At 46.1% G+C, this 23,188-nt stretch overlaps 1 protein-coding gene across 3 annotated transcripts in view; it reads left to right on the plus strand.

The window, feature by feature from the left end:
• Positions 1-4,513: 4,513 nt before the first annotated feature.
• Positions 4,514-23,188, plus strand: part of LOC133974805 (retinoic acid receptor RXR-alpha-like) — a 73,359-nt gene continuing 54,684 nt past the window's right edge. For 2 of the 3 annotated variants that reach the window (XM_062412570.1, XM_062412571.1), the window contains exon 1: positions 22,499-23,045. In XM_062412570.1, coding sequence (XP_062268554.1) covers positions 23,018-23,045 — 28 coding nt within the window. In that variant the 5' untranslated portion in view covers positions 22,499-23,017. Of the gene's footprint in view, positions 4,802-22,498; positions 23,046-23,188 lie in introns of those variants that run through there. The other variant, XM_062412572.1, reaches the window with a different exon arrangement.

Here is a 23,188-nt window from a genome sequence, read left to right on the forward strand (position 1 = left end):
CTTATCAGCATTCCTCAGAGGACGCCGTCAACAGAACCACATGGGCTATCGCTGACAGGTGACGCCTCCCCACAGACGGGCAACACCTCGGCGCTCGAGCGTGTGCGATGGTCGGGGGAGCCGGCAGCCGGATTGTTTGTGCGATCACGATCACACACAGTAATTTGTCATGAGGCCTGTTGAGCACCGGGCGGCTGCACTGGAGTTAGAGGAAGGATCCCTGAGCCGATGATTGACACCTCGGTTTCCCACAGTAAAGAGTGCAAGCGGAGGCCAGGCCCAGTGTTTCTCCCGTCAACTCTGGATTAGTGCTATAGGTTATTAGTGATTACACTTACTCTCTCACTCACACACACACAGACACACACACACACACTTCTCTTTGTGTTATTGAGTGGCAGTGTTTCAGCCTCTCCAATGTGAGGAGGAGCTGCTCCTTACCGTCCCTGTCAGTTGGGTTCCATGTTTGTTTGTCGGCAAAACTTTTCGCAAAACTTGGGACATTGGCCAAAAAGGAAGCCATTCAATAACGGCTTGGTTCCTAAGACTTCTTTTTTTATCACTTTCTACTCACAAGATTTAAATGCGATTATCACTGATTGAATTGTGAATAATTAAGAAGAGTTTTTTTAGATCAATGTGTGAAAGTTGGTGCAATTTGATTAAATATCCTCAGGTTTTCCAGCTGCTAGTTAGAAAAATAATTTATTTTTAGATTATAGCAAATTTTTTGAATAATAGTCAAATAATAAATAAGTAAACGCCTTTTATTTATTTCTGCAGATACACTCCTCTCCAAATTGTGTGAATGTCTGTTTGCCTTATATATATATATATATATATATGTATATTTTGACTAAATTACAATATTGCATATGATAAGAATATCAGTGAAGATGAAGTCTTCCTCCACTGACTGGATTCATGTGGATATTTCTGCTTTCTTCCTCCAACGCTTCACAGACGAGTCTTTTCCCCGTCACACATCTTGACATCAGTGCGCTGTACAACCAGCAGCTGCTGGTTCTAACCCTTCACTGGAGCTGTGTGCTAACTGTCACAGGCTCCATGTTTTATAGCTGCATCAGATAAAATGAAACATGTACATTCCCCCTGCAGCTCAGCAGGAGATGTTTGCTATGTTGTAGAAATCTCTACAGAGAGCTCTGTGGATGTTTTTCAGGATCTGTGTTATGCAACATGTGTTTGTACTGATGTGTAGAAGAGGAACGGCCCATTTTCTCTGGAACAAGAGGGGAATCATTTCCCTGCAATAGCTGAGATCGTGCTCACTTGTCAGGTGTTGCATCACGGAGAGAGAGGGGGATCTTCGAGCTGGAGAAGACGCAGCGGAGGAATAGTGTTCAGGGGGAAAAACCTAAAGATAAAAAAAGAGTGTGGGTGAGAACGTGTGTCAGATGAGCTCGAAGGGCATCGTCAGGAAGTCTGAGACAAATGTGTAAAGTGACTGCATGTGGCCTCGTTTCATCTGCCTCCGAAGCGGCCTGAGCTAAACCCACAAGCTTTCACATTTCCCCCCTGATTTATTCATTTCATCAGCAGTGTAATGGAGGGGTAATGAATAGAGGAAGAGCCACTGAGAGAGCGGCTGCATGAGTTAAAGAGCGGCAGGATGAAGCTCTCGTGGGTGCCTTTTTCTCCAATCACCTGTGTGTTACCATCTCAGGGTACACACACACACACACACACACCTTACTCTGCTCGAGAAGAAGCAGGCACCTTGTGAGAAAACAGGAAGTTAGCCAGCTGAGTGGTTTCTGTCTTTTGTCTGCACTGCACTTTCACCCACAGACGGAAATAGTGCCACGGAAAGTGTGACTTCTGCCACAGAAAAACAAAATGTTCAGCTCGGGGTAAAAATAGAGAAAGATTGGCAACCTGGCGTCTGGTTAGTGAGTCTAAAGGCGGCTTCCCTTTAATTTGCCACTCACGTATATGGAGGTGGAATTGACAGAGATGGGGGCGTGTGAAAAGGGAAAGTAATATCATGGAATTCTTTATACTCTGTTAAAAGAAGAAGAGCTGAAGCGAAAGCGCCGTGTCCAGCACTGTGCCTGACCGCGTGCCGTTGAGCAATGTGGGCTCACATTCTGTTTACTCATGGTTCCTCTGCCAACTTGTTGTTTTTACACTTTCAACATCCTGCACGCGGGCTCGCCACGAGAGGCTGACGCTGCTGCTGCTGCATCATTTACAGTGAAAAGCTCCTGATCACCACAAAAAGATGATGAGGAGAGGAAGTCAAAGATGCCTCATGAAACAAGCTTATTAACAGCAGAGTGTTGTTAATGCCGTGAGGAGACTGAGGCGGCAATTTGAGTGTAGCAGCACACACACACACACAAACACACACAAGGCGGGAGAATGGGGATAATGGAGAGTGAGGGTCCAGGGAGAGGTCAGAGTCCCTAGTTTAACCGTAAACAAATCATTGGGCCTCACAGACGAAGCACTGAGTGATGTTACCTCAGGTGACAAGACGCTTCACCCACATAAACAACAGCTAATCACCTCTATCTGTTTTTGTCTCTCACATAAAAAAGACCATTTTAGACCTTGTCTTCTTATTTTGGAGGTTTTTTATTTACCTTTAAAACTTCTTATCTCTTTCTTTTGGAAGGTTTCAGCTGCTTCTGCACGGCTCGTCTTTCATCCTGTGAGAATAACACGCCACCGCCGCCGTCAAGGTTGTGTTTGTGTTCACAGCTTTTTCGTAAAAACTTGCACACAGCACTCTATTCCCAGACTCTCAATAGTGACAGAGCATCCTGTGGAGCTTTGTGAAACATTTATGGACTCAAGTCACAGTGAGATGATTGTCACGATCCCAAAATAGATTCGTAAGTGTGCGTCTGCATTTAGATTGTGTGGTTGTTTGCGTGTGTGTGTGTATGAGGTAGGTAGTTCTGGTGGTCTTTCGGTGAATGGTGCAGTGAAAGGCTGACGATGTGGTCACACTGGGTGTTTGCTGTTTACCCTGTTCTGCTTGACTGGGTTGAGTCCTGGAATGAAGGGGGTCCGGGGTCAGGGGGTCAAACGGGAAAGAAACACCTCGGAAATATAGTTCAATTCCCTTTTTATACACTGTGGGTGCACAAAGAGTCAGGGTTCTTTAATAGGCGATGGATTTTGCAGCAAGAAAAGATAAGATTATGTAAATTGAGTTTATTTATAAGGCAAATTTAAAACAAGGTGATAAAAGTGCTGTTCAATGTAAATCACAGAATAATTAGATGAATCAAAGAATAGTTAATAGCCTGCGTGACCTTGACACTGAGCCCGTCACTTTGACCTTGCACTCGAGCAGAAGAAGCCGAGGACTGCAGCAGGTGCATCCAAACGTTTGAGGGGAATAAAACTTTTCCTCTTAACTTTTTTAGGCAAGCAATCTGTACACAAACACACACAATAGATTTTACTTTGACTTTAAGAAGTAAACACTTCCCATGTCACCTGCCCCCCCAGGAATCTGTTCATCCTGTATTTGCATTTCATTGAGCTTTATGCTTCCAGCCCAAATTTGTCCCCCTTTCATTTTGCATAATCATATAATATTTATACTGCAAAACAAAAATAACCAAACTCTGCCCCCCCCCCCCCCCCCCCCCCCCCCCCAGTGTACAGTAAACAATGAAAATACAATTAACAGGCTCCTTGCTGCTTTTCCTGCAGGCAGTTGGCCAAGACGTGCTTGGCCTGCATCCTGCATTGTCAGATGAAATGAGGGGATGGGGATGGGGATGGGGGGGAGGGGGGTTAACACACCGGCGCTGATGTGACTGTGTCACAGGTTCTGGAATCAAACAGCAGCATCACAAGTCAATGCATCAAGAACAATGAACACTGAGGGTTTGTTCAAGTCTAAGAATCCCCCTCGATTCCAGATGTAGTTCCCCCCGAAATAACCGTGTTGTGTAGGAGTGTCGTTGCAGCTACTGTGCAAACGTCCTGGAGGATGTTGTGTTGTTGACGCTGTTCCACTCGGGGGTCTGTGCTGCAGATGTGCTGCTGTTTCCTGGACACCTGACCGTGGGATTTAGGCCGATTTCTGAGACACAGGACACGGGAGCGATCAGATTCTCCTGTTGGATGGATTTACGACATGTCAGAAACTTTGGTGGCTCCTTAAGTTCAGTAGTTGGAGTTTAGCTATAGCGTTCATGTTTGAGAACAATCTTCTTCTATAACATATAAGATAACATCTATAAAAAGGGAAAAACCCCATCTTGTTTCCCTCGAGTTCAAACAGGACTTCCCCTCCTTGTACATCCCAGGAACTCGTTGAGCTTGGAGAGAACTCCCTGATTATTGTCTGAGGCAACACGGCCACGCGTCAGAATGAGTTTGAATCATTGAAACAGCAAAGAAAATGAATGGAGGTCAACAAAGCAGGTCGCTGCCTCTAAATCATTCTCTCTTAAAGTAAAAAACCCTTCAGGGATAAAAATAGACAAAGGAAGTTTTCTTAAACACCCATGTGATTTTTATTTCTTTCAGCTTCAGAAAAAAAAACATTTTAAAAGATCCAGACAGGGATCTTTCTTCCTTCATACGTATAAACTGGATCTAAAGTTCAGCTGCTTCTCATTCCGGGCTCTGTGTATTTCCTTGATCGAAGCCGTTTCATCGCTGTGGTGCAAACCTCTGTACACAGAGTTTAAGATAAGTCGCCATTACACAACCAGGGAAGATTTGAAATCTGCTCGAATAACACTGCGTATAAATGGTTGTTTTCACAGCGCGGGGGCTCACGGCTGCAGGAAGTGAGCTTCACATGAAGGTAATAAATGGAGTTTCCTTTTTGAAATCCACTCTACGCCGGCCCGAGTGGATGACAACTGCTGATAAGGTTGAACAAACAGAAACGGGCCGAGCAGCACAAGGCTACTGGAGCTCACATACAGTACACACACACACACACACGTACACACACATGCACTGAACCAACGTGTGCCATCATCTGTAACTGGTTGTGTTGCTTTAAACGGCCTCGGTGCTGATATTCATCAGTGTAACTTCATCTGTTTACATCCACAGGTGCTTAGAATAAAGCAAACAGAGAGAGGAGCTGCTGCCGGAGCGCCCACTGGAAACCATTGTGTTTGGTTAAGGGCTCATTATGAAGAGAAGTGAATCCACTGGCTGCATCGTTTGAATATCAAGCGAGAGATAATCAGACTAAAGAAACATGAACTGGGAACGAGCTTTAATAAATTGCATTATGTTAATTGACTTATTGAAATGTTCTTGTTTTAATAACAGAATATTTAGCTGCTTTAAGTAGGATGTAAATTTTAAGGAATAAATACATTTTATTAACATAGCCTAGCTCCTTCCATACGTAAAATACTTCACAAAAAATTCAATGTGAATAAAAAAAGATGAAAACATATAGGAAGAATACAAATGTGCAACCTTGCATGAAACAAAATTTGATAAAGAAACTATAAAATAAAAAATAAAATAAAGAGTCATGGTAAAGATATTAAAATAAGTCTTGGGGGCAGAAAGAAACTGAATATTGCTCTAACCCAAACTCTTCCAATGAAAATAAAGTAGTGTGAGACCTGTGGTGAGGCAGAGAGACACTTACATGCTGACTGTTACACTGTTAAAAAAGATGATGTCAGCAGATAGTGTTCACCATGCCTGCAATATTATTGTGCCAATTTTTTCGCTAACTATAGCACAAAGTTTGGGCTGGAACTTTTAAATTAAAGTGTGGGACAGGAGGAGCATCATGACCTCATGGTGGCGCTAGACCAGAATATAGAGTCATGGCCGTGTTTAGAAATAGTCGACCTGCTTCAGAATCAGGTGGTTTCATCCCTTGAGGACCATGAACGTCTGTGCAAACCCCAGAACTAATAATATTATGTCAGAGAGTCTTTTATGAACTGTACTTAAACGCTTGAGTACAGTAAGAGAATAAATCCTGAGGTTATTCTGTGGTCAGTGTTTGGCGTGTCGGTGGAAGTGACAGCCGCTGTGGAAAGCATGAAGAAGAGCAGCTGCCAGTCTTTTCCTTCCCTCTCCTGCAGAGCTCTATCATACCTTGTCGAGAACGGCTCCGATCTGGAGAGAAGAGAAAGTTAGAAAGAGGAAGGGAGTGGGGGAGGATGAGGAACGGGAGGAAGAGGGGGAGGATGGGCAGAGGCTTCCTCACTGAGCCTGGAGCTGTGACTGTGAGAAAAGACTGTTACGCTATCTTCACAGAACCCCCTTAGACCGAGCAGGGATTTTATCTCTCAGTCCTCTGGGAATGGAAAAGGCAATAGAAGGTTATTTCCTGAGAAGTGAAGCACGGGAGGAGGAGTGGATGGGGAGGAGAAAGAAAGGGGGGGAAGAGAGAGATAGAGAGGGGATAAAGAGGTGAGTGAGGAGACTTTCAGAGTTTGCAACATCCAGGATGGGGGAGAGGAACAGGAAAGGAGGGGAACAAACCAAAAGCTGCAGAGACACAAAGCGAAAACAAAACACAAACTTGCCGTCCACTTGCATCAAACAGGCTTCGGAGATAACGATTGGATTTCTCGTGATTGATTTCTGTCGATTGATCTTAACCTGTGTGCACACTGTGAAGCGCAGTGTTGCATCATGGGAGAAAAGATCAGTAACTGAAAGAGTGACACGAAGTCTAAAATAGAGACAAATCAAAAACTGCTCCCTAAAAACTACAGAGGATAAGTTGTGGTCTTTTCAGTGCTGCAGTGTAAGCTGTGCAGTTACGTGCACTTGTCCAGTGCTCCACCCCCCCCCCCCCCCCCCCCCCTCAATGCGAGGGTGACTTTGAAAGAGATTTACTGTTGCCGTTGCAGATGACAGGGCGCCATCTCCCTCCCTGTTCATCAGAAAGAAAAATGGACGTGGGGGGGGGGGGCTCGGACAGGACTGAGCCATCCGTCTCGGATGGCTCAGTCCACAAAGCCGCTGACGGGGTCCTGTTGTCCTGGAGGTTCCTACTGCGATGGGATCAGGACGACACCGTGAGACGGACACCACACGAAATCAAGACATCAGTTAGATAACAGAGGCTGGGAATTATTTTTTATTTCTATTATCGTCTTCATTTAACGTAAACAGCCTGCACCTGCAATTGTTTCTACTTTCAATTCATTAGTCTCTTTGAAGATAAAATGCCAGCATTGTCCTCACTTTGCTGGTTTTGTCCCAATAACAGACTGAAATAAAGATAAAATTAAGTTAGTATGTCACATTTGAAGAGCTGGAAATTGACAGAAAAAACTGCAGACATTCATTTCTAAATATTTATTTACTTTTGCTTAGGTAAGAATCACAAGAGGAATGAAGGAAAGCTATAATTTCCATTGTCTGTCCTTCAAAAAATGATCTATTCTCCTGAGGAGATGTTTGTGAGGAGGGAAACTCCCTTCCCTGGCCCCCCCACTCCCTCCCCTTATATATATATACTTTGGAGTACGTGTGACATGAGGCTTTAAAGACTCCTGATGCCTCCTGGCCGAGCAGTTCTTTTACAAGGCCGAGACGCGGAGCTGCTCCAGGAGGCCTCCAGCTCTGCACACAGGGCCTCGTCTGTGGCCCCATTCATCGGTGCAGGCCGAGCGGCCATTTATATGTGTTCTGTCACACTTTAGAGGAATTTTCCATATGTTCGCTGTGTGATTTTCAGCTTTTTTCCTTCTTTTCATGCCGTGTGTCAGTGAGTGGATGAAAGCGCATTGGAGGAGTCGTCCCTTTCACGGCTGCTCCTTCTCACACAGAACTCCGTCTATAGGATGTTACACGTGAACAATGACACCAGGCAGTAGCAGACAAAGGCCCGAGTCAAACTGTATAGGAATTTTAATAGAGCGGTCCCATAAGGGTTGGTTCCCTCCCCCGCCCCGCCGCCGAGGCACTGGGTTTGAAAAAGTGGAGAGAAAGAGAACGAGTTAAAATTCTGTCTTGTGGTTCTTCTCTCCATCCCACTGTGGAAAACATGATTAGGTTTTGTCCAAAAGTCCTTGTGCATTCGTTATTGTTCCTCTGTCTTCGGGCTAAGCCTCTTTTTTCCTTTTACCCATTTCCCACCATTCTTTCAAGACATAAGAACAAATGGCGGCATGTAAAAAAAAAAACTGCCGCTTTCATATTCCTGCGAGTTATGTGTTACGGTGGAGTCGTCTTTTAGAAACGGGAGAGAAGATATTTCGAGGGCAAGAGGCCACGGAACTTGTGAAAACAGCCGTCATGTTTTTATATGTGAAAGAGAAAAACGACTGGATTCTTTTCTTCAAACTGAACCTTGTAGCTGCGAGTAACTGTGAAAAGACTCAAGGTGTTGGAGGGAAAGCAGCTGCAGTCCTTTAAATCCAGCTGATAAACAGTATCTTGCTGTAAATAATCCATATTTATAGTTCTATACATATATATAAATATATATGTATATGTGTATGCATTTTGCAGCGCTTACACTCTTTGTGCACGATCCTCTGTGTGGCTGATTAACTTGTGTGCGATGAGCCAGACACCAGAAATGAAAATTAAATATGCAAACAAATACAGTTATTGGTATAGCAAGGAAAACACCACAGAGAACCTGAGCCCCTTAGAAAAATGTCTCCGGTCTCCGACTGATTTTATTGTTTCCAGACAAACGACCAAACAAAATAAAGGAATGAGTCCCCCCCCCCCCCCCCCCCCCAACATGTGCTCACAGCAGGGGGGCACTAGACCAGCAGCAGCGAGCAGCGGCCCCCCCGACTGCACAGGGTGTGACACTTTCTCTTCTTTTTTTTTCTTCATCTTAGAAAATTAAATATTCCCTATCATCCTTGCCATGGAGATATATAAGTGCTTCAGGTTGGGATGGGGGGAGGAAGGGATGAGGGAGGGAGGGAGAGGGTGTTTTTCTTTCTCCTTCTCCTCTTCAGAAAAGTAGATATATTTAGAAACAGGGACATCGAAGAATAACCCCCCCCCCCTCCCAACGCCAAAGATGTGCGGAGAAAAAAAAAAAATTTAAATCACCAGAGAAAGGAAAATCCAACCCCGATAAATCACATTATGAGCAGACAGTAAGAGGAAAGAGGAGCGGGGGGGGGGGGGGGGCACAGATGGAACAGTTAGTCCATAACTGTTGAAATATTTACAGGAAAGTCTGTGCAGACGGTTCAATTATGACTTGTTCTCTAAGAGCCTCTGGCAGACCGTTTGTCATTAACATCACCTTGCAACAGAGCGCTGTGTTGAAACCATCCGAGGGGTCATGACGTAGTTTGCCTGTAATGGACACCACTGCCCCCCCCCCCCCCCCCCCCCCCCGCTGACCTAAAATTACTGCTTGAGATCTGAGATGTTTATTTGCATTGCACAAAACGAACGAACTCAGCAAAAACAAACCGGAGAGCATTATTTTTTTATATCGAATTTCATTTTGGGTTATTTGGTGGCGTGCCAGCTGTGAGCGCAGCCCAGAGCCTGTCTTCCTCATTTGTGTTAAATCCAGTTACATAAGCCTGTGACAGAGCAATGTCTGCATTTCGTCTTACTCCTGCAGAGGATGTCCAAAACAAGGAGAACTTGCCAAACTCCCAAAACGTCCGGGTTGTGTGGCGCTAGTGATTTAGTCTCTGGAGCTGTAGCCTTCAAGAAGTTGTTCTTGATCTCTATCTTTGAAAATAGATAAAAGTCCTTGAGGTTAGATTTGGGTAAATGTATATAAGAGTGATTTCAGCATTCCATGTATTTGTTTCACCAAAGCCTGTTTTTGTCAGTTGTGTTATTAACGCCACCATGACCAGTTAGCAGCAGCCACATTATCCTGATTCACTTTCCCAGGCCTCTAAACACCATCAAGGAAAGATGTCCAGAAGTATATGGGCAAAATCGTTCAAATGAAAAATAGAACTGGCATAAGTACTCCTCAATCTAAATTTAAAAGTTGATGTTTCATTTACTCTAATTTATTTAGTTGTACCTTGCAACTGCCCTGTAGGTGAATCACAGTCAATGTTGGTAAAGCACCATAAATATAAATTAAAGTAGCTCTTACACCATTTAAGTCTTTGTAAAGAAACATAACTGTGTGTCAGGTGTAACTAAGTGAAAATTGAAACCCATGTCCCAGACAGTCATGAATATGTTAAAGAATTTCACATTTATAATAAAAGTTTATCAATAATTTCCCTATTTTTAGTCTCAGTGGAAAGCTTTTCTATGAACTTATTTATTTAAACTAATCTACACTTTTATTTTTAGAACTGCTGCCAAAAGCTGCAAGAAAACATGAGATATAAACAATTATAATGTAAGTAATAATGTTCCAGTTAGCAGATTTGGTCCACGTGTTATTTTCTATGCAAGGGTAATAAGTAGATGCCTAAAGAGCCAATAAGAACTGAACAGTAATCTGACTGAAGGATTTTCTCTGGAAATCCCCAAAACACACATTTCTATTTGATTTAAAATGACACAACTTGCTCCACGTCTTTGTCCTCTGGCCTCTTATTTACTCTCTGTAAAAACCCCTTCATCCAAAGTGTTGGGAACGACCTATCACATTACATAATTCATGCATAGAGCTCGTGAATAATGAATGTTTCTGCCCCAGTTGATGTGATGCCAGGGGTTGAACAGCGCTGCTCCATGTCCAGCGTAGCATCTCTGCAGGACCACAGGTTGTGTTGTGCTTGTGTGTGTGTCTGTGTGTGTGTGTGGGGGGGGGTTTGTGTGTTCTTTCTCCTACATGCACGGGTTCCACAGCGCAAACTAAACAATGAGACATCAACGCGACAACTCTCTGCTCTTCATTAATGTCTCGTTGTCGAAATAATGAGGATGAAATCTGCCTTGCAAAATAACTAAGTCATCTTTTAATCTGTGGTGCCCCCCCCACACACACACACACTAACACACACACACATACCCCCCCATCGGACCACCTGTCTGTGTTAATGTTTCATCAGGCTTTTGGGCCCATTCATCACCGTCCTTTGTGCAGATGCCAATGAAGCATCCGACCACAGGAACCCGGTGTTTTTTAAAGAGCCGGCAGCGACTCGCGGCCGGTGACTGAAAGAAACTGATCTTTATTTATTAATAAACAAAAGCCGACGTGTTCCTCGACCCAAGTGACGAGGGGGCCATGCTCCAGGAACTTGCCGAGGCAGGAGTCGGGGAGTCGGAGCCACAGTTGGTGTCATTAGCGGAGGAGCAATGAGCCGGCCTGGGGCAGCTCATCAGTTCTTGTCACCAGGCTGGTTTCATTAGTCACTGTGCAGATGACAGGGGCCCTTGTAAAGGATCTCTCGCCCCCCCGTAGAGAGCCAAGTGTCCTCGCAAATAGGCTGCTGACCTCCAGAGCGTCTCTGGTCCTGAGGGGGCAGAGTTTTGTTGGGGGTGGAGGCGAAGATGAGGGCCGGGGTGAGGCTGTGCAGACTGCGCGGCAGAGCCAGGCCGGGGACCTCTGCTTTCAGGATCCTGGGAGCTGACCTGCCTCTGACCCCCCCCATCTGTACAATGAAGTTAGCCGACTGGTGACCGCTGCACGCTCTGATGAGATGGCAGAAATGGGAAGAGGGAGAGAGCAGGGAGAGAAAACTTCTGGGGCCCCTCTGAATGAGAATGGGATACCCAGCAGTGACATGCTAATGATTGGGAGTTGGTGGAGAGCGATGGCGAGGCTGGAGAGGCAGGAATGAAACGGCGAGGGGAGAGAGGAAAAGCTTTTTGATGTCCCGGCCGTTTGATTCCGTCTCCCCGCCGCTCTTTGTAAATGACAGCAGCTCTGCCAGAGTGGAGGTATCTGTCCAACACGCGGACATGTGATGGGCTTTGATGTGGAGCTTCTGTCTGGATCTGCGGTGAGATGAAGCCGAAACACAGGCGCGGTTTAGATATTCATTTAATGCACCGACTCTGCATTATAAACACTTTGATGGTTCAGTGGAATCAATGGCTTATGAAATAAGAGAGTGAATGTGCTCCAGGTAAATTGTATAAATCTATTACGGATGCCCATTCGCAGCTTGACCCATTTTATTTGTGTGTGTCTGCTTTGTGTTTCATCTTCGTGCCCATCGGAAAACGCACTAATTGTGCAGATCGTTATCCGAGCAAACATCCAACGCCAGCTTTTGTTGCCTGATAGCAACAGGACGCTGCTTTTAAGAGCCTCTAATATGAGCGTTCTCTCATTTCCTGCCGTGTCAGACTAACAGATTTGAAACCTGACAAATCTTAACCCACAACATGCGTAACGTGCAAAAAAAACTGATCTGGAGACTGAAGGCCTCCAAAGTGCAGAAGTCCAAACACTTCTGCATGTGTGTCCCCCCCCCCCCCCCCCCCCCCCAAAATGAACAGTTTGACAGGCAGTTTCATAAAAGCTCTATTTCATATTTATACTGAGAACTATCACCCTGCTTGTTTTGTGCTTCATTGATCGATCAGATCTGAGGTCAGTATTTGTTTGTGTTCTCACCCATCAATCAACCCCGAAGCCTCCATCTAATGCATCAATTCACTCTTTATTAACATCACCTGACTTCCTCCATTACCACTAAAGGTCAGCTGACAGTAAAACATAATTATGGGTCTTAATAAGCTGATGAGCACACATGAGCTATGAGGTCGTTTTTACACGTATGGTTATTTTAACTAAATTATGAATCGGCCCACAAATACATTTTAAATTGGGTCTTAAAAATTACACAAACCGTGATGTCGCTTAACAAAGGCTTGTGTCTGATAAAAGACTTCAGAGAGACAGCCCCCCCCTTCCCCCCTCACTACATTGACTATGGTGGACGTCAAGGTCAACCAAAGAGTCGGGAGTGAGGAGAAGTGAATTAAGTCAAAGAGAAGCGTCCGTCTCAAAAGGGACTGAAGGACGCCTCCCAGATTCAGATTTAGTTTCCCATTTTGATTGTATTTGTCTGTTTGTTTGTTACTTAACAGGATTATGTAAAAACTACTGCTCTGTTTTTTCCAGGAAATGTTGTAGACGAGTAGAACCTGACCCAACGAGGAACCCTTTCAATTTGAGAGTGGATCTAGATAAACGTAGAGAGAGAGAGGGCCATTAGCCTCTGAGTAAGTTTGTCCTCTAGTCGTCTATTCTTTAAATTGATTCCGGTATCATCAATTTCATTTTAACAATTGTTTTGTGTTGTTTTTCTGGTCACACTTGTTGCTCACACTGTTTTGAGGCAAAACCTCAATGCATTTCCTGCCCAGGATCAAATGACAGAACAGCAAAGTTAGCAACTGGCTGGGGAAACATAGAGCGGTGGAATCGAATATAGAAATGTTGGCTAAAGGGAGAAGGAGGCCAGAGACACACAAATACCTCAGCTGCTCTTTGCTTTATGTTTAGACGGAGCACCAGTGTTGTACTGAAGCTTGTTTACATCGTCAGCAGGTGGTCAGAAAAACCCCAAGAAGAAATCCATGTGTAGAGTTACACATCAATGTGATGAAAACAATGGACATCGACGGCCAGAGTGACACAATACACACACAAAGTACCACATGTTGACGGCAATCCGTCATGTAGCCTCATTCATCACTGCAGTACAATAGCAGACTTCACCCACTGACGACTTCCATATGGTGTGATCCACTCTCTCACACACACACACACACACACACAGACACACACAGATCAGACTTCACGCTCCCCGAGAAGTAAAACACGCTTTAATGTATCTACTGTATGAGCCTGGGGGGGAGGGAGGGAGGGAGGGAGGGAGGGGGGCCCGGAGAAGTCGTCCCCCACCCACCGGCGCCCTCGCCATCGTTTGTACTTTAACTGGTATTCATGTGCCCCATTGTGCTCCCCAACTAACAGTGGGCTCAATGGCATTATCATTACAGAGGAAATCAGTCATATTAAGCCGCCGCGCTGTCATTTGCTCCAGAGTCTGAGCTGGGCGCCGCCCAGCCAGCCGGGCGCCGCCCAGCCAGCCGGGCGGGACGTAACACGCATGTGAAATGAGATTTGCATAAACAGAGCTGCGCCGCCATCGATTCGTTTTCTTCCCCTTTAGCCGGAAAATAAAAATAAAATGAAGTGAATAGGACTAAAAAGACGCCGGCTGTTTGCAGAGTATCGTCCTCTGAGGGGGGGGGGGGGGGGGGGGGGGGTAATGACCCTGATGAGGCGTTCGGAGGTGAAGGTGAGGAGAGAGTGTGGGAGCAGGTGGCGGCTCCTCCTCAGGTCTCTCCAGTGTAAATCATTACAGGGCTAATGGGCTCATCATATCTGTGTTTCCCTATTAGGGTAACGAGGTCGTAAAGGCTTTGTGGGGGTGGAGGGGGGTGGAGGGGGGTGGAGGGGGCGAGTCTCAGGTGAATCATCTTCGATCACACACTCGACCAGCAGAGGTGCATGTCCCCCCCACACCTCGAGGACCCGTCTGCAGAGAAAGAGGGAAGTGGCGATTAGTCATCGGGACGTGTTTGATACACACTGAGTCACCTCTAGCTTTCACTCACCACCCCCCCCCCCCCCCGTGTTTCTTTACTCTACACTGTGTACAGTATATACAGTCTGCCGGGTGTATACAGGATTTCCCATGTTGACGCAGGCTGCAGAGGAGTAAATACTTCAACCGTCATAGAAACTGGATCTCCAACGCAGCCACGTTACGTTTAGAATGTGATCCCTCGTCTTGGAAGAACTTCAGCAACTGGACCTGGACTCATTGTGGCAACTTATTGACAATCAAGCCAGCTGCCATGCACACTGGTATCTGTTCCCACTTCTTTATCTGTAAAGCACTTTACACAATGTTGTGTTTAAACTTTACGTTTGACGGCTGCAGCCTGATTGGCCATGTAAACTTTTTTCAAAATACTGTTACATCAGTGTCCTCAGCTGGAACCGAGAACTAAGATCCTGACTGACAGAGAGGAGATCAAGCGTCTGTGTGTCTGTCCCCATGAATAATGAGTGTGTGCAGGCTTTTCTGTGCCACTGAAATGATGTGTGTGTGTGTCTGAGCATTTGTGTGCAAGCATTTGTGCCTGCACTTAAATGTGCATGCTTCTGTTTACATACAGCATATGCGTCAGAAGGCGGACGGACAGATATGTGGTTTGTGTGTTGTTGTTTCGTGCACACGTGGGTGATGTTGATTGTGTGTGTGTGTGTGTGTTTGTGTGTCCTCTGGGCTGGAGCAGGCTGGGGCTTCAGCTGTTAGCCGCTCTTGTTAAAGTCTCAGTGCCACAGTACACTGACGGACTGGCTCTCCCCCCCCCCCCCCCTCTGAGTTTCTTTTCCGTCTGAATCTTCATAGCTGCATTCGGGTCGGCTCAATGAGCTCAATGACAAGACGTCTCTATTCCTGATCCAAAACCCTCCCAGCATCCAGCACACGTCCTGACTAAGCATCAAACTGGCATACTGGGACCATCGCTCCACTCATCTGGAACGGTTCACTTCTTCTGGGTTTGAAAAGACGTCTGAAAACTTATTTTTCTTACTTTGTCATTAAGAGGCACTTTCATCAAAACTTCAAGCCTAAAATAAAAAAGTGTTTGCCTTCATACTTAGAAGGAACACTGTAACTCCTTGCATAATCGGTTTTGTTTACTTTTCTAGTTGCAGTCGATATGGGTCCAATATATTATTCAAAATACCGGCTACAGTTATTTCTCCCGCCGTAAGTTTCACGAGGTAAATCACCGTGTGAAGGGTTTCTCGCATTTTTGCTTAATTTTCCCTGTCGGTATTTTCTCCTGCTGACAGCTAAAAAACTAGTTTATATATTATGAATTTCCTGTGTAGGGGAAGGAATGGCAAATCTGGAAGGTTCCTTGCCTCTGAGGTGTGAAGGGGGCCCTGTCCCACCCCCTGCAGCAGGGCCTCTCGTTTGGGGGGGAGGGTGGCCTGCAGGGTGTGTGCTCTGGAAGAGAGAGAGGAAGAGGGTTAATCACGTTCTGCAGCAGGATGGGCTTCCCCCTTGAAGTGGGAGACAGAGGTAGGAAGTGTCCAGATTTATGGGGCTTGGTAGCCGGGGCCATTGTAGCCGGCCGCCTTCACCGTGGCAGTTGACCAGCAGACAGAAGGGGAGAGTGTGAGCGGGGCTGTAAATCACGGCCAGAGTGTGGCTCGGACACACGTGCACACAAACACACAACCCGGGCGCTATGCTCCCACAGCTCACAGGCAGATAGTGTGTGGAAGGGAGGATGGGGGGGCGGGGACCGACAAGACAGAGATGATCTTGAAATATTTTTTTTATTCTTTGCTTATTTTAAAATCGATAAAAAACTCAAAAGACTTTCAATATGTTGAGTTTGTTATATGAACCCCAAGGCTTAAGCTTGTGTACACAGAACTGAGAGGCATCCAGAGAGAGCTCATCTCTACCAAGGACATGTAGTTGTTTATTTTTCTTTATTTGAAATAACAGAACATGTTTGCAGTGGTTTCTCTTTTTGCCATCATCCATGAGCTGCATCAAAATACAGACAATGAACTGTTTAATTCTCGAGGATGTAGATGTCCTGAAAATTGAAAATCAATTTTCACAAGGCTGAACTGTGCAAAATTTGAATCCATTCAGACTCATGGTCCCCTCAATAAAAAATTTGCCAACTTTCACTTCACAATGTGTGCACGTGTCATCGAGATCCACTTGTACAAACATGATGCTTTTCAGATTTCTGGAAGTTTAATGTGACACAGACACTAACCTAATTATTCTGGCAGCTCATTATAGAACATCTCAAATAGTACATTCATAAGTTTCTTGTTTTTTGGCCCTCACCCGTGTGTGTAGAACATTATGAGTTCTGTTTAGAAAGTGGAAAATGTTTTGACAGAATTGGGCTCAGCCTGTTCTGAGAGATTTGCCGTGAACGAGGACGACAGAATCTTGTGTCTGGGCCTCGAATTCGAACGAGTTAGAATCATCCAATATCTATTATCTTTATTCCTCCAGCCAGTTTACCAGCTTCCTGCCAAGTAGTTCCCTCTATTTTGGTATCCCGCTAATTAGGACACAAACAAACAAATGTCTGAATCGCACACAAAGGAAGAAGTCTGTAAATGTGGGGCAGGGACCTGGCAGCAGCATCATGAGGAGGGTTAATCCAGACAAATAGCATCGCTGTGACTCTCCTCTTCCCAGTGGCTCACTGGGGCCTGAGTCCTCCACAGGCCTCCTTTCAAACAGCACGACAAATGACTTTGATTTCAACCGAGAAGAAAAATGCATCTATCTCTATTGTATGGTCCGTGTCGGAGGCGTAGGTTTAACTCCTGCCGGCGTGCAGGTGAGCACTCAGGGCCCCACGGAGGAGGAGGAGGTGTCCTCTTACTTCACTTCACTCTGATGTTCCCTCTCGGTGAAAATGACTCTCTCTCCATCTCTTTCAAGCTCCATTGAGTCTATTTCCTCCACGGGCGGTCTGAGGATCACTTAACATGCAGCGTGCACGTGTGTGACTCTATGCAAACACATGTGTGTGTGTGTGGGGGGGGGGGGGGGGGGGGGGGGGGAGAAAGTTGTGCGAGTGCCACATCCACAGTTTAAACGGAGCTGGTATCTGATCATCCGAGCTTAATGGCTCCAGCAGGTCGGGTGGTCTCCTGTCACACTGTCGACTGCTGTGCCCACATGGACTCTGGCCTGGTTGGACCATCCATCCTGAGGCCCCCTCGCTGAACGTGCGCTGTGCCCCCCCCACCCTCGCTGAACGTGCGCTGTGCCCCGTGTGTACACAAGATCTCTGGCCTCGGCGGGGAATGTTTACCCAGCTGAAGTCCAACAGTGTCGCTCTCTCTCTCCCGGCTGCACTGTACCGACTTAGGAGGAAGTCACTCAGGACTCGTCCGCCGACTAATATCAGATCTGCAGAATCCTTCTCTGAGGGTTAATGTGTCAGTTGAAAAGGTCAATTATAGTTTTGAACATTTATTTAACTGCATTTGTGTTTTTTTTCACATCTTGGTTCACATACTTCCCCGACACGTTTGTGCACTAAGCATATTAAACCCCATATATATATTTCCAGGAAGTTAAAAATAGGAAATTGCAACACAAACATTCACGCCAATCGTTCATCCATATGGGACTGAACTGGGACCAGTTTTGTTTACCGGATGTGCTCTGATTGCAAGTGACAATGGTGCAGAGCGATGCAGGATTAGGAAGCAGGATCAGCAACAATGCAGTTGCAAAGCAGAGGAGCTTTGCAACTGCCCCCCCCCCCCCCCCCCCCCCCCCCAAAAGAATGCTTTCTGTAAAAATGTAAATTAGACTCAAGAGAATCTCGACAGCGATGGACACTTTCTAGTGGCTGTTATATTCGGCTGCACTCAACTGGAAATCAGTGGGACTGAGAGAAGGAATATTACAGATCTTACACAACGTGCTCAAGACCCCGAATTTAAACTATATGCAAATCACTGATTGGATCACTTATGTGATTAATTCTATTCTCAACCTTCCCCTCCGTGCACTTACATCACTCGTCCTCCTTCAACTCCAGACCCACCCCCCCCCCCAAAAAAAGAGAAAGGCTTGACTACACCTTCAACCCTTTGCACGGTCATAACTCACCTTCCCAGTCTGTCGGCTCTGGCGGCAGAGCAGCTCCATCATGGAGCAATAATGCAGGACTCAATCGTGGGTAAGAAGATGACGCTCTGCAGGGACGGTGATTCTCCGCCCGCGTGTTAAAACCAGCGTCTGCCAAGTGCTGACGAGATTTATCGCAGTGTCTGTTCTAAACGTAGCCAATTCCACTTTAATACGATATTAAAGAATGATGCATGCCCGAGATTCAGACGTTCCCCTTCGAGGGAGCCTCATCTGCCTGTGGCGGCGTTCAGAGCCCGGCCCAGTGAGCCAGGGATACAGCTGATGTAATGTTCATTATTGATAACAGCCCTGAGCAGAATGGGCTCCGATCATTTAGGGGAAATATTGTGTGTTTTTTTTTTTTTTTTAAACTAGCATTTGTTGGCTCCACGCCTCGACTCCTGTCATCTATCAGTCGGGTTTGATGGGCAGATAGCCAGGAAGCTTTTATCAGCTGCAATGAGATGAGCTCACAGCAGGGAAAACCAGTGCTGCTCATATGAGATGTGTTCTGCAAGCACCTCATTTGAAACCTGGATTGTTTTCTGAAATCTATATTTAATAGGTCTTTGTTTATATTTACTCTGTGGTAAATAATGGTGTATAAAAAGCCCTGAGAGAAACTCTGAGACAGGCAGGGTTGTTGTGATTTAATCTTTCTGAGTTCTGAGGGATGTTTTTTCCATTGACTTCCATTCGGCACAAAAAAATCATTATACTGTATATCAGGTCTGGATTATTTCTAATTGGTCATAAACAACACATGTCAACTTGATAATTTCTTGATCATTTCTAGCACAACTTGGGTCTCGTTTTCTTACTTTATGCTAACAATACAGTTGAAATAATGAAATCCTACATACCGAGTAATTTGCTGTGCTGAGTCCACAGTCTGTAGGTAAAGATGGACGACATGGCACCACTGCCCAGATTCTGATTCCAAACATCAAAAGCCCAGAAAATTGCAGCGTCCATATCTGGGATGTTTTGGTTATGATTTGCGTTATCTCATTCAAACTGATTTTGCACAATGGGAGGAAGTAGAGAAGCATCATCCTGCTTCATATCCACTGGGTGGGTAGAACAATATTATCACAACTAAGAGGGCAAATAAGAAAATAAAATCTAAGATCGAACGTAAGACTCAGGCTAATTCCCACTGTACAGAAAAGATTGGAAACCAGTAGCAGCTCTGGGACATGAAGAAAACCTAAAACTGGAGTGTGCATTTTTGAAAGTGGTCAAGAAAAATGTAAATTACAAACATGGTATTTGTGTTTACAGCAACACACCCATGTGGCTCCTACACATCTGTCCGCAGTGTTTCGGGGGTTTTGAGATGGAGCAGCCATTTCTAGGGCCACGTATGTGCTTCTGTGCGTGTGATGGTGGCTCTTCCTGCCTCTGTGTGCGTCTCCAGTGTTCAGTGTGTCAGCTCTTGTTGATTTCCGCAGGGGAAGTTGCCTCAGTGCTGTCCTCAGACAAAGCCCTGACCCCGGGGTTAAGGAATGTGAACCCGGGGCTGTGACGATCAGGACCTTCCCCTCGGGGCGGACAATGCCTGAACACCTCAGCAAACGCCCAAATGATCTCACATGCTTTTTGTGCACACCTTTTTCCCTTCGGCCCGTCAATCAACCGGTCACATTTAAGTGGAGTCAGGCTTCGATGCAGAGGAATATCAGGCATTTCCTCTCTAATACAAACCAGATCAACTTTGAGGACCTGATTTAAAGTTGTTCCCTTTATTTTGAAAAGACGCTTGGCTTAATTTGACAAGATAGATTCCAGTAGTTAAACAGTTCAAGTCAGAAATGTAAAGACTTTCAGTGGTTTCAGATTCTTAAATTTGAAAAGGAGCATTTTGGACTCAACAGGCAGTTTTTCACTATCTTCTGACCACTAACTAGAAAAGAATTTCAAAAATATTTCCAGAGTACATGTATCCGTACATTCCTCAGGACTGGAAGCCATTGTCATTGCCATTCAAAACGGGCCGTAATCACTTTTACGGATGAGCTTGTTGTGAATGGTCAAAGTACAAAGGAGACCCAAAAGGCTCTTGTCTCATTTATCACCCACTTCAGCAGAGGCAGAGAGAAGAGGAGGAGGAGGGGGAGCTGTCAGAGCTACCATAGCAGAGTGTATCGTAACAGTGGTGGTCTCTCATCCCCTGAGGCCCAGACACATTGCTTAGAGTGGAGAGAGAGAAAAACGACAGGAGGGAGAGAGAGAGAGAGAGAGAAAGAGGGGGGAAGGAGCTGAGCCGAGAGAGAGATAGATCGCGATTGAGAGTGTAGTGTGCACTCGAGGCCTGTGAGCGGAGGTGTGAGGCGCTGAGGAGAGTCACAACAGCCTCAAGAGGATTTATATGGAGGGAGGTCAAGGGTCAGACTGCTATTAATCATGGTCCAAGTTGAGGATTAAATGGCCCCGGTGCAGAGGGCCCGATGAGAGAACCTGGCCTGGTGGAGGTGATTAAAAAGACCAGGTCGTGTCTGTCTTCTATTACCGAGCGAGGACCTGAGGCAACACGGCCTTCTGACTGAAGCAGGGAACAAATAGGATATCCAATCACCACCCCCCCCCCCCCCCTCCATCCGCCAACGAGCTTTTACTCAGCCAATTAAGCGACTGAACATTAAACCCACAAACAACACGGAGTCGTAATTGTTTACGTGGAAGACAAAGTGATTGAGATATTCTCACAAAATGCAAGTTCTGGTTTCTTATCTGACATCTGCACGATTACACACACACACACACACAACCACATCTAATGCACAGACGCACATTCTGTCTCACACTCGGTGCCCAGTCAGGCTTAACTTTTACTTTCCTATTTTTTTTTTTATGCTTTGATCTGCAATACGCCATGCATTGCATTAATTATGCATCCCGCCTCGCTGCAAACATGGCGAGCACCTTTGAGTGTTTAACAGGAGCAGGCTCATCACAGGGGCCTAGAGGATGGCTGCAGGAGGCTTATGTACAGCATACGCTTGCATCGCCCCTATATGTGCTCTGCATAAGGGATTTTACGGTATGGGGGTGGGGGGGGAGAGGGACTGTAGAGCTCTCCTTCAATCTGGGCCAAAGCAGGGGCCATTTTCCCACCTAGCCTCCTCTGTGAGCACAGGTTGAGGGTTTTCTTCTGAGAGGAGGCGCTTGCAAGATGGACGCAGCTTGAATTCGACAGTTTGCTTTCAAGGAATATTGCAGCAAGAACAATGACGCTGTAACAGTCGTGATCTAACGTTGGTATAATGCAGCAAGAGATATGCAAATCCAGCGTGCTGCTGCTCGCTGTAAAGCTAGCCTGGGGGGGAGGGGGGGTTATGCGAGTCCGATTCAAACTTTTATGCATAGAACCACGTTGGCACAAAATTAAATTCATGAACTTTAGCAGATGCAGAGGGAGAGTTTGGGGAAGTGTTGCTCATGTAACAGCGGGTTTTTTGTTCGGGGGCGATTTTTTTGCCTTACTGAATTTGGTAAATTATCTGGATTTCTAAAGCACATTTGGTTACTTCTACAAGGTTTCTCTCTAAATTCCAATGTTCAAAAACGTCTTCAATGTGCAGCAAACACACAAGTTCCACTTCTTTGAACGTCGGCCTTTTTAAAATCTCAAAACAACAGCCCTTGAACCCTCCAACAGCTATAAACCCCCGAGTGTGACTTCAGAGCGGGACTGGGGGTGTACAGCAGATTGGACAGATAGGCTAATTGCTTGGAAACATCTCTCTACATGAGGTTCAACAGATGTGACCAGGTTAGAATAACAGGAGATAAGCAGTGAAAAGAATAAGAAGCTGCTGCTGCTGCTGCTGCAAGGAGCTCCACGTGATGTGAGGAGGAGGAGGTGGAGGTGGAGGTGGGGGGGGACATTACGCGTCGAGGAAACCTGCACATTTTTAAAGCTTCAGAAATGCACCGGACTGTTTATACACTAATCTGTGTTTTGTATGCGTTAGATTCCAAAGTGCACGTTGAGGAGCGTGTTGAGTTGTGTGTGTGTGTGTGTGTGTATGTGTGCGGTGTCGCTGCAGCCGGGCGGCCGCCAGTGCGAGTCCCCCCTGCCGGGGCCCCTGTGCAGTGCGGATCCAGTAGTTGGAGTAGTTGTACAGAGAGACGCGAGGAGAGAGGAGCGCAGCAGCTGAGTGAACAAACAGAGACACGTTCGGTTGTTTCTGCGGAGACTCACACACTCACACTCACACAGACAGACACACACAGACAGACAGCGACCTGTCACTGCAGCCACCCCGGGAACCCGCAGCAGCTTCACGGGAGCCGGAGGAACGGACACACGGGGGAGAAAGCTCCGGGTTCTGGGTCCGGTGCGGTGCAGCCCGAGCCGCGGCAGCCGCCTTGCGATCAACTCCCGAACGCGCTCGTCTCGGCGGGCATGAGCTGAACCACCAGCCGCCGCCGACATGGAGACTAAACCCTTCCTGTCACTGGGTAAGTTCCTCCGTGTCGGGCTCTTCTTCTTCTTCTTCTTCTTCTCTCGGGGCTTCGATCGGACTTTTCAGGGGGAATCGACCTCGCGCTGCTTTTTATCTTTCTTTTTTTTTGACAGCGCGTGCAGCGAGCGTTCCATACTG

The sequence above is a fragment of the Platichthys flesus genome, chromosome 19 (assembly GCF_949316205.1).
Source record: "Platichthys flesus chromosome 19, fPlaFle2.1, whole genome shotgun sequence".
In the NCBI taxonomy this organism is placed as follows: domain Eukaryota; kingdom Metazoa; phylum Chordata; class Actinopteri; order Pleuronectiformes; family Pleuronectidae; genus Platichthys; species Platichthys flesus.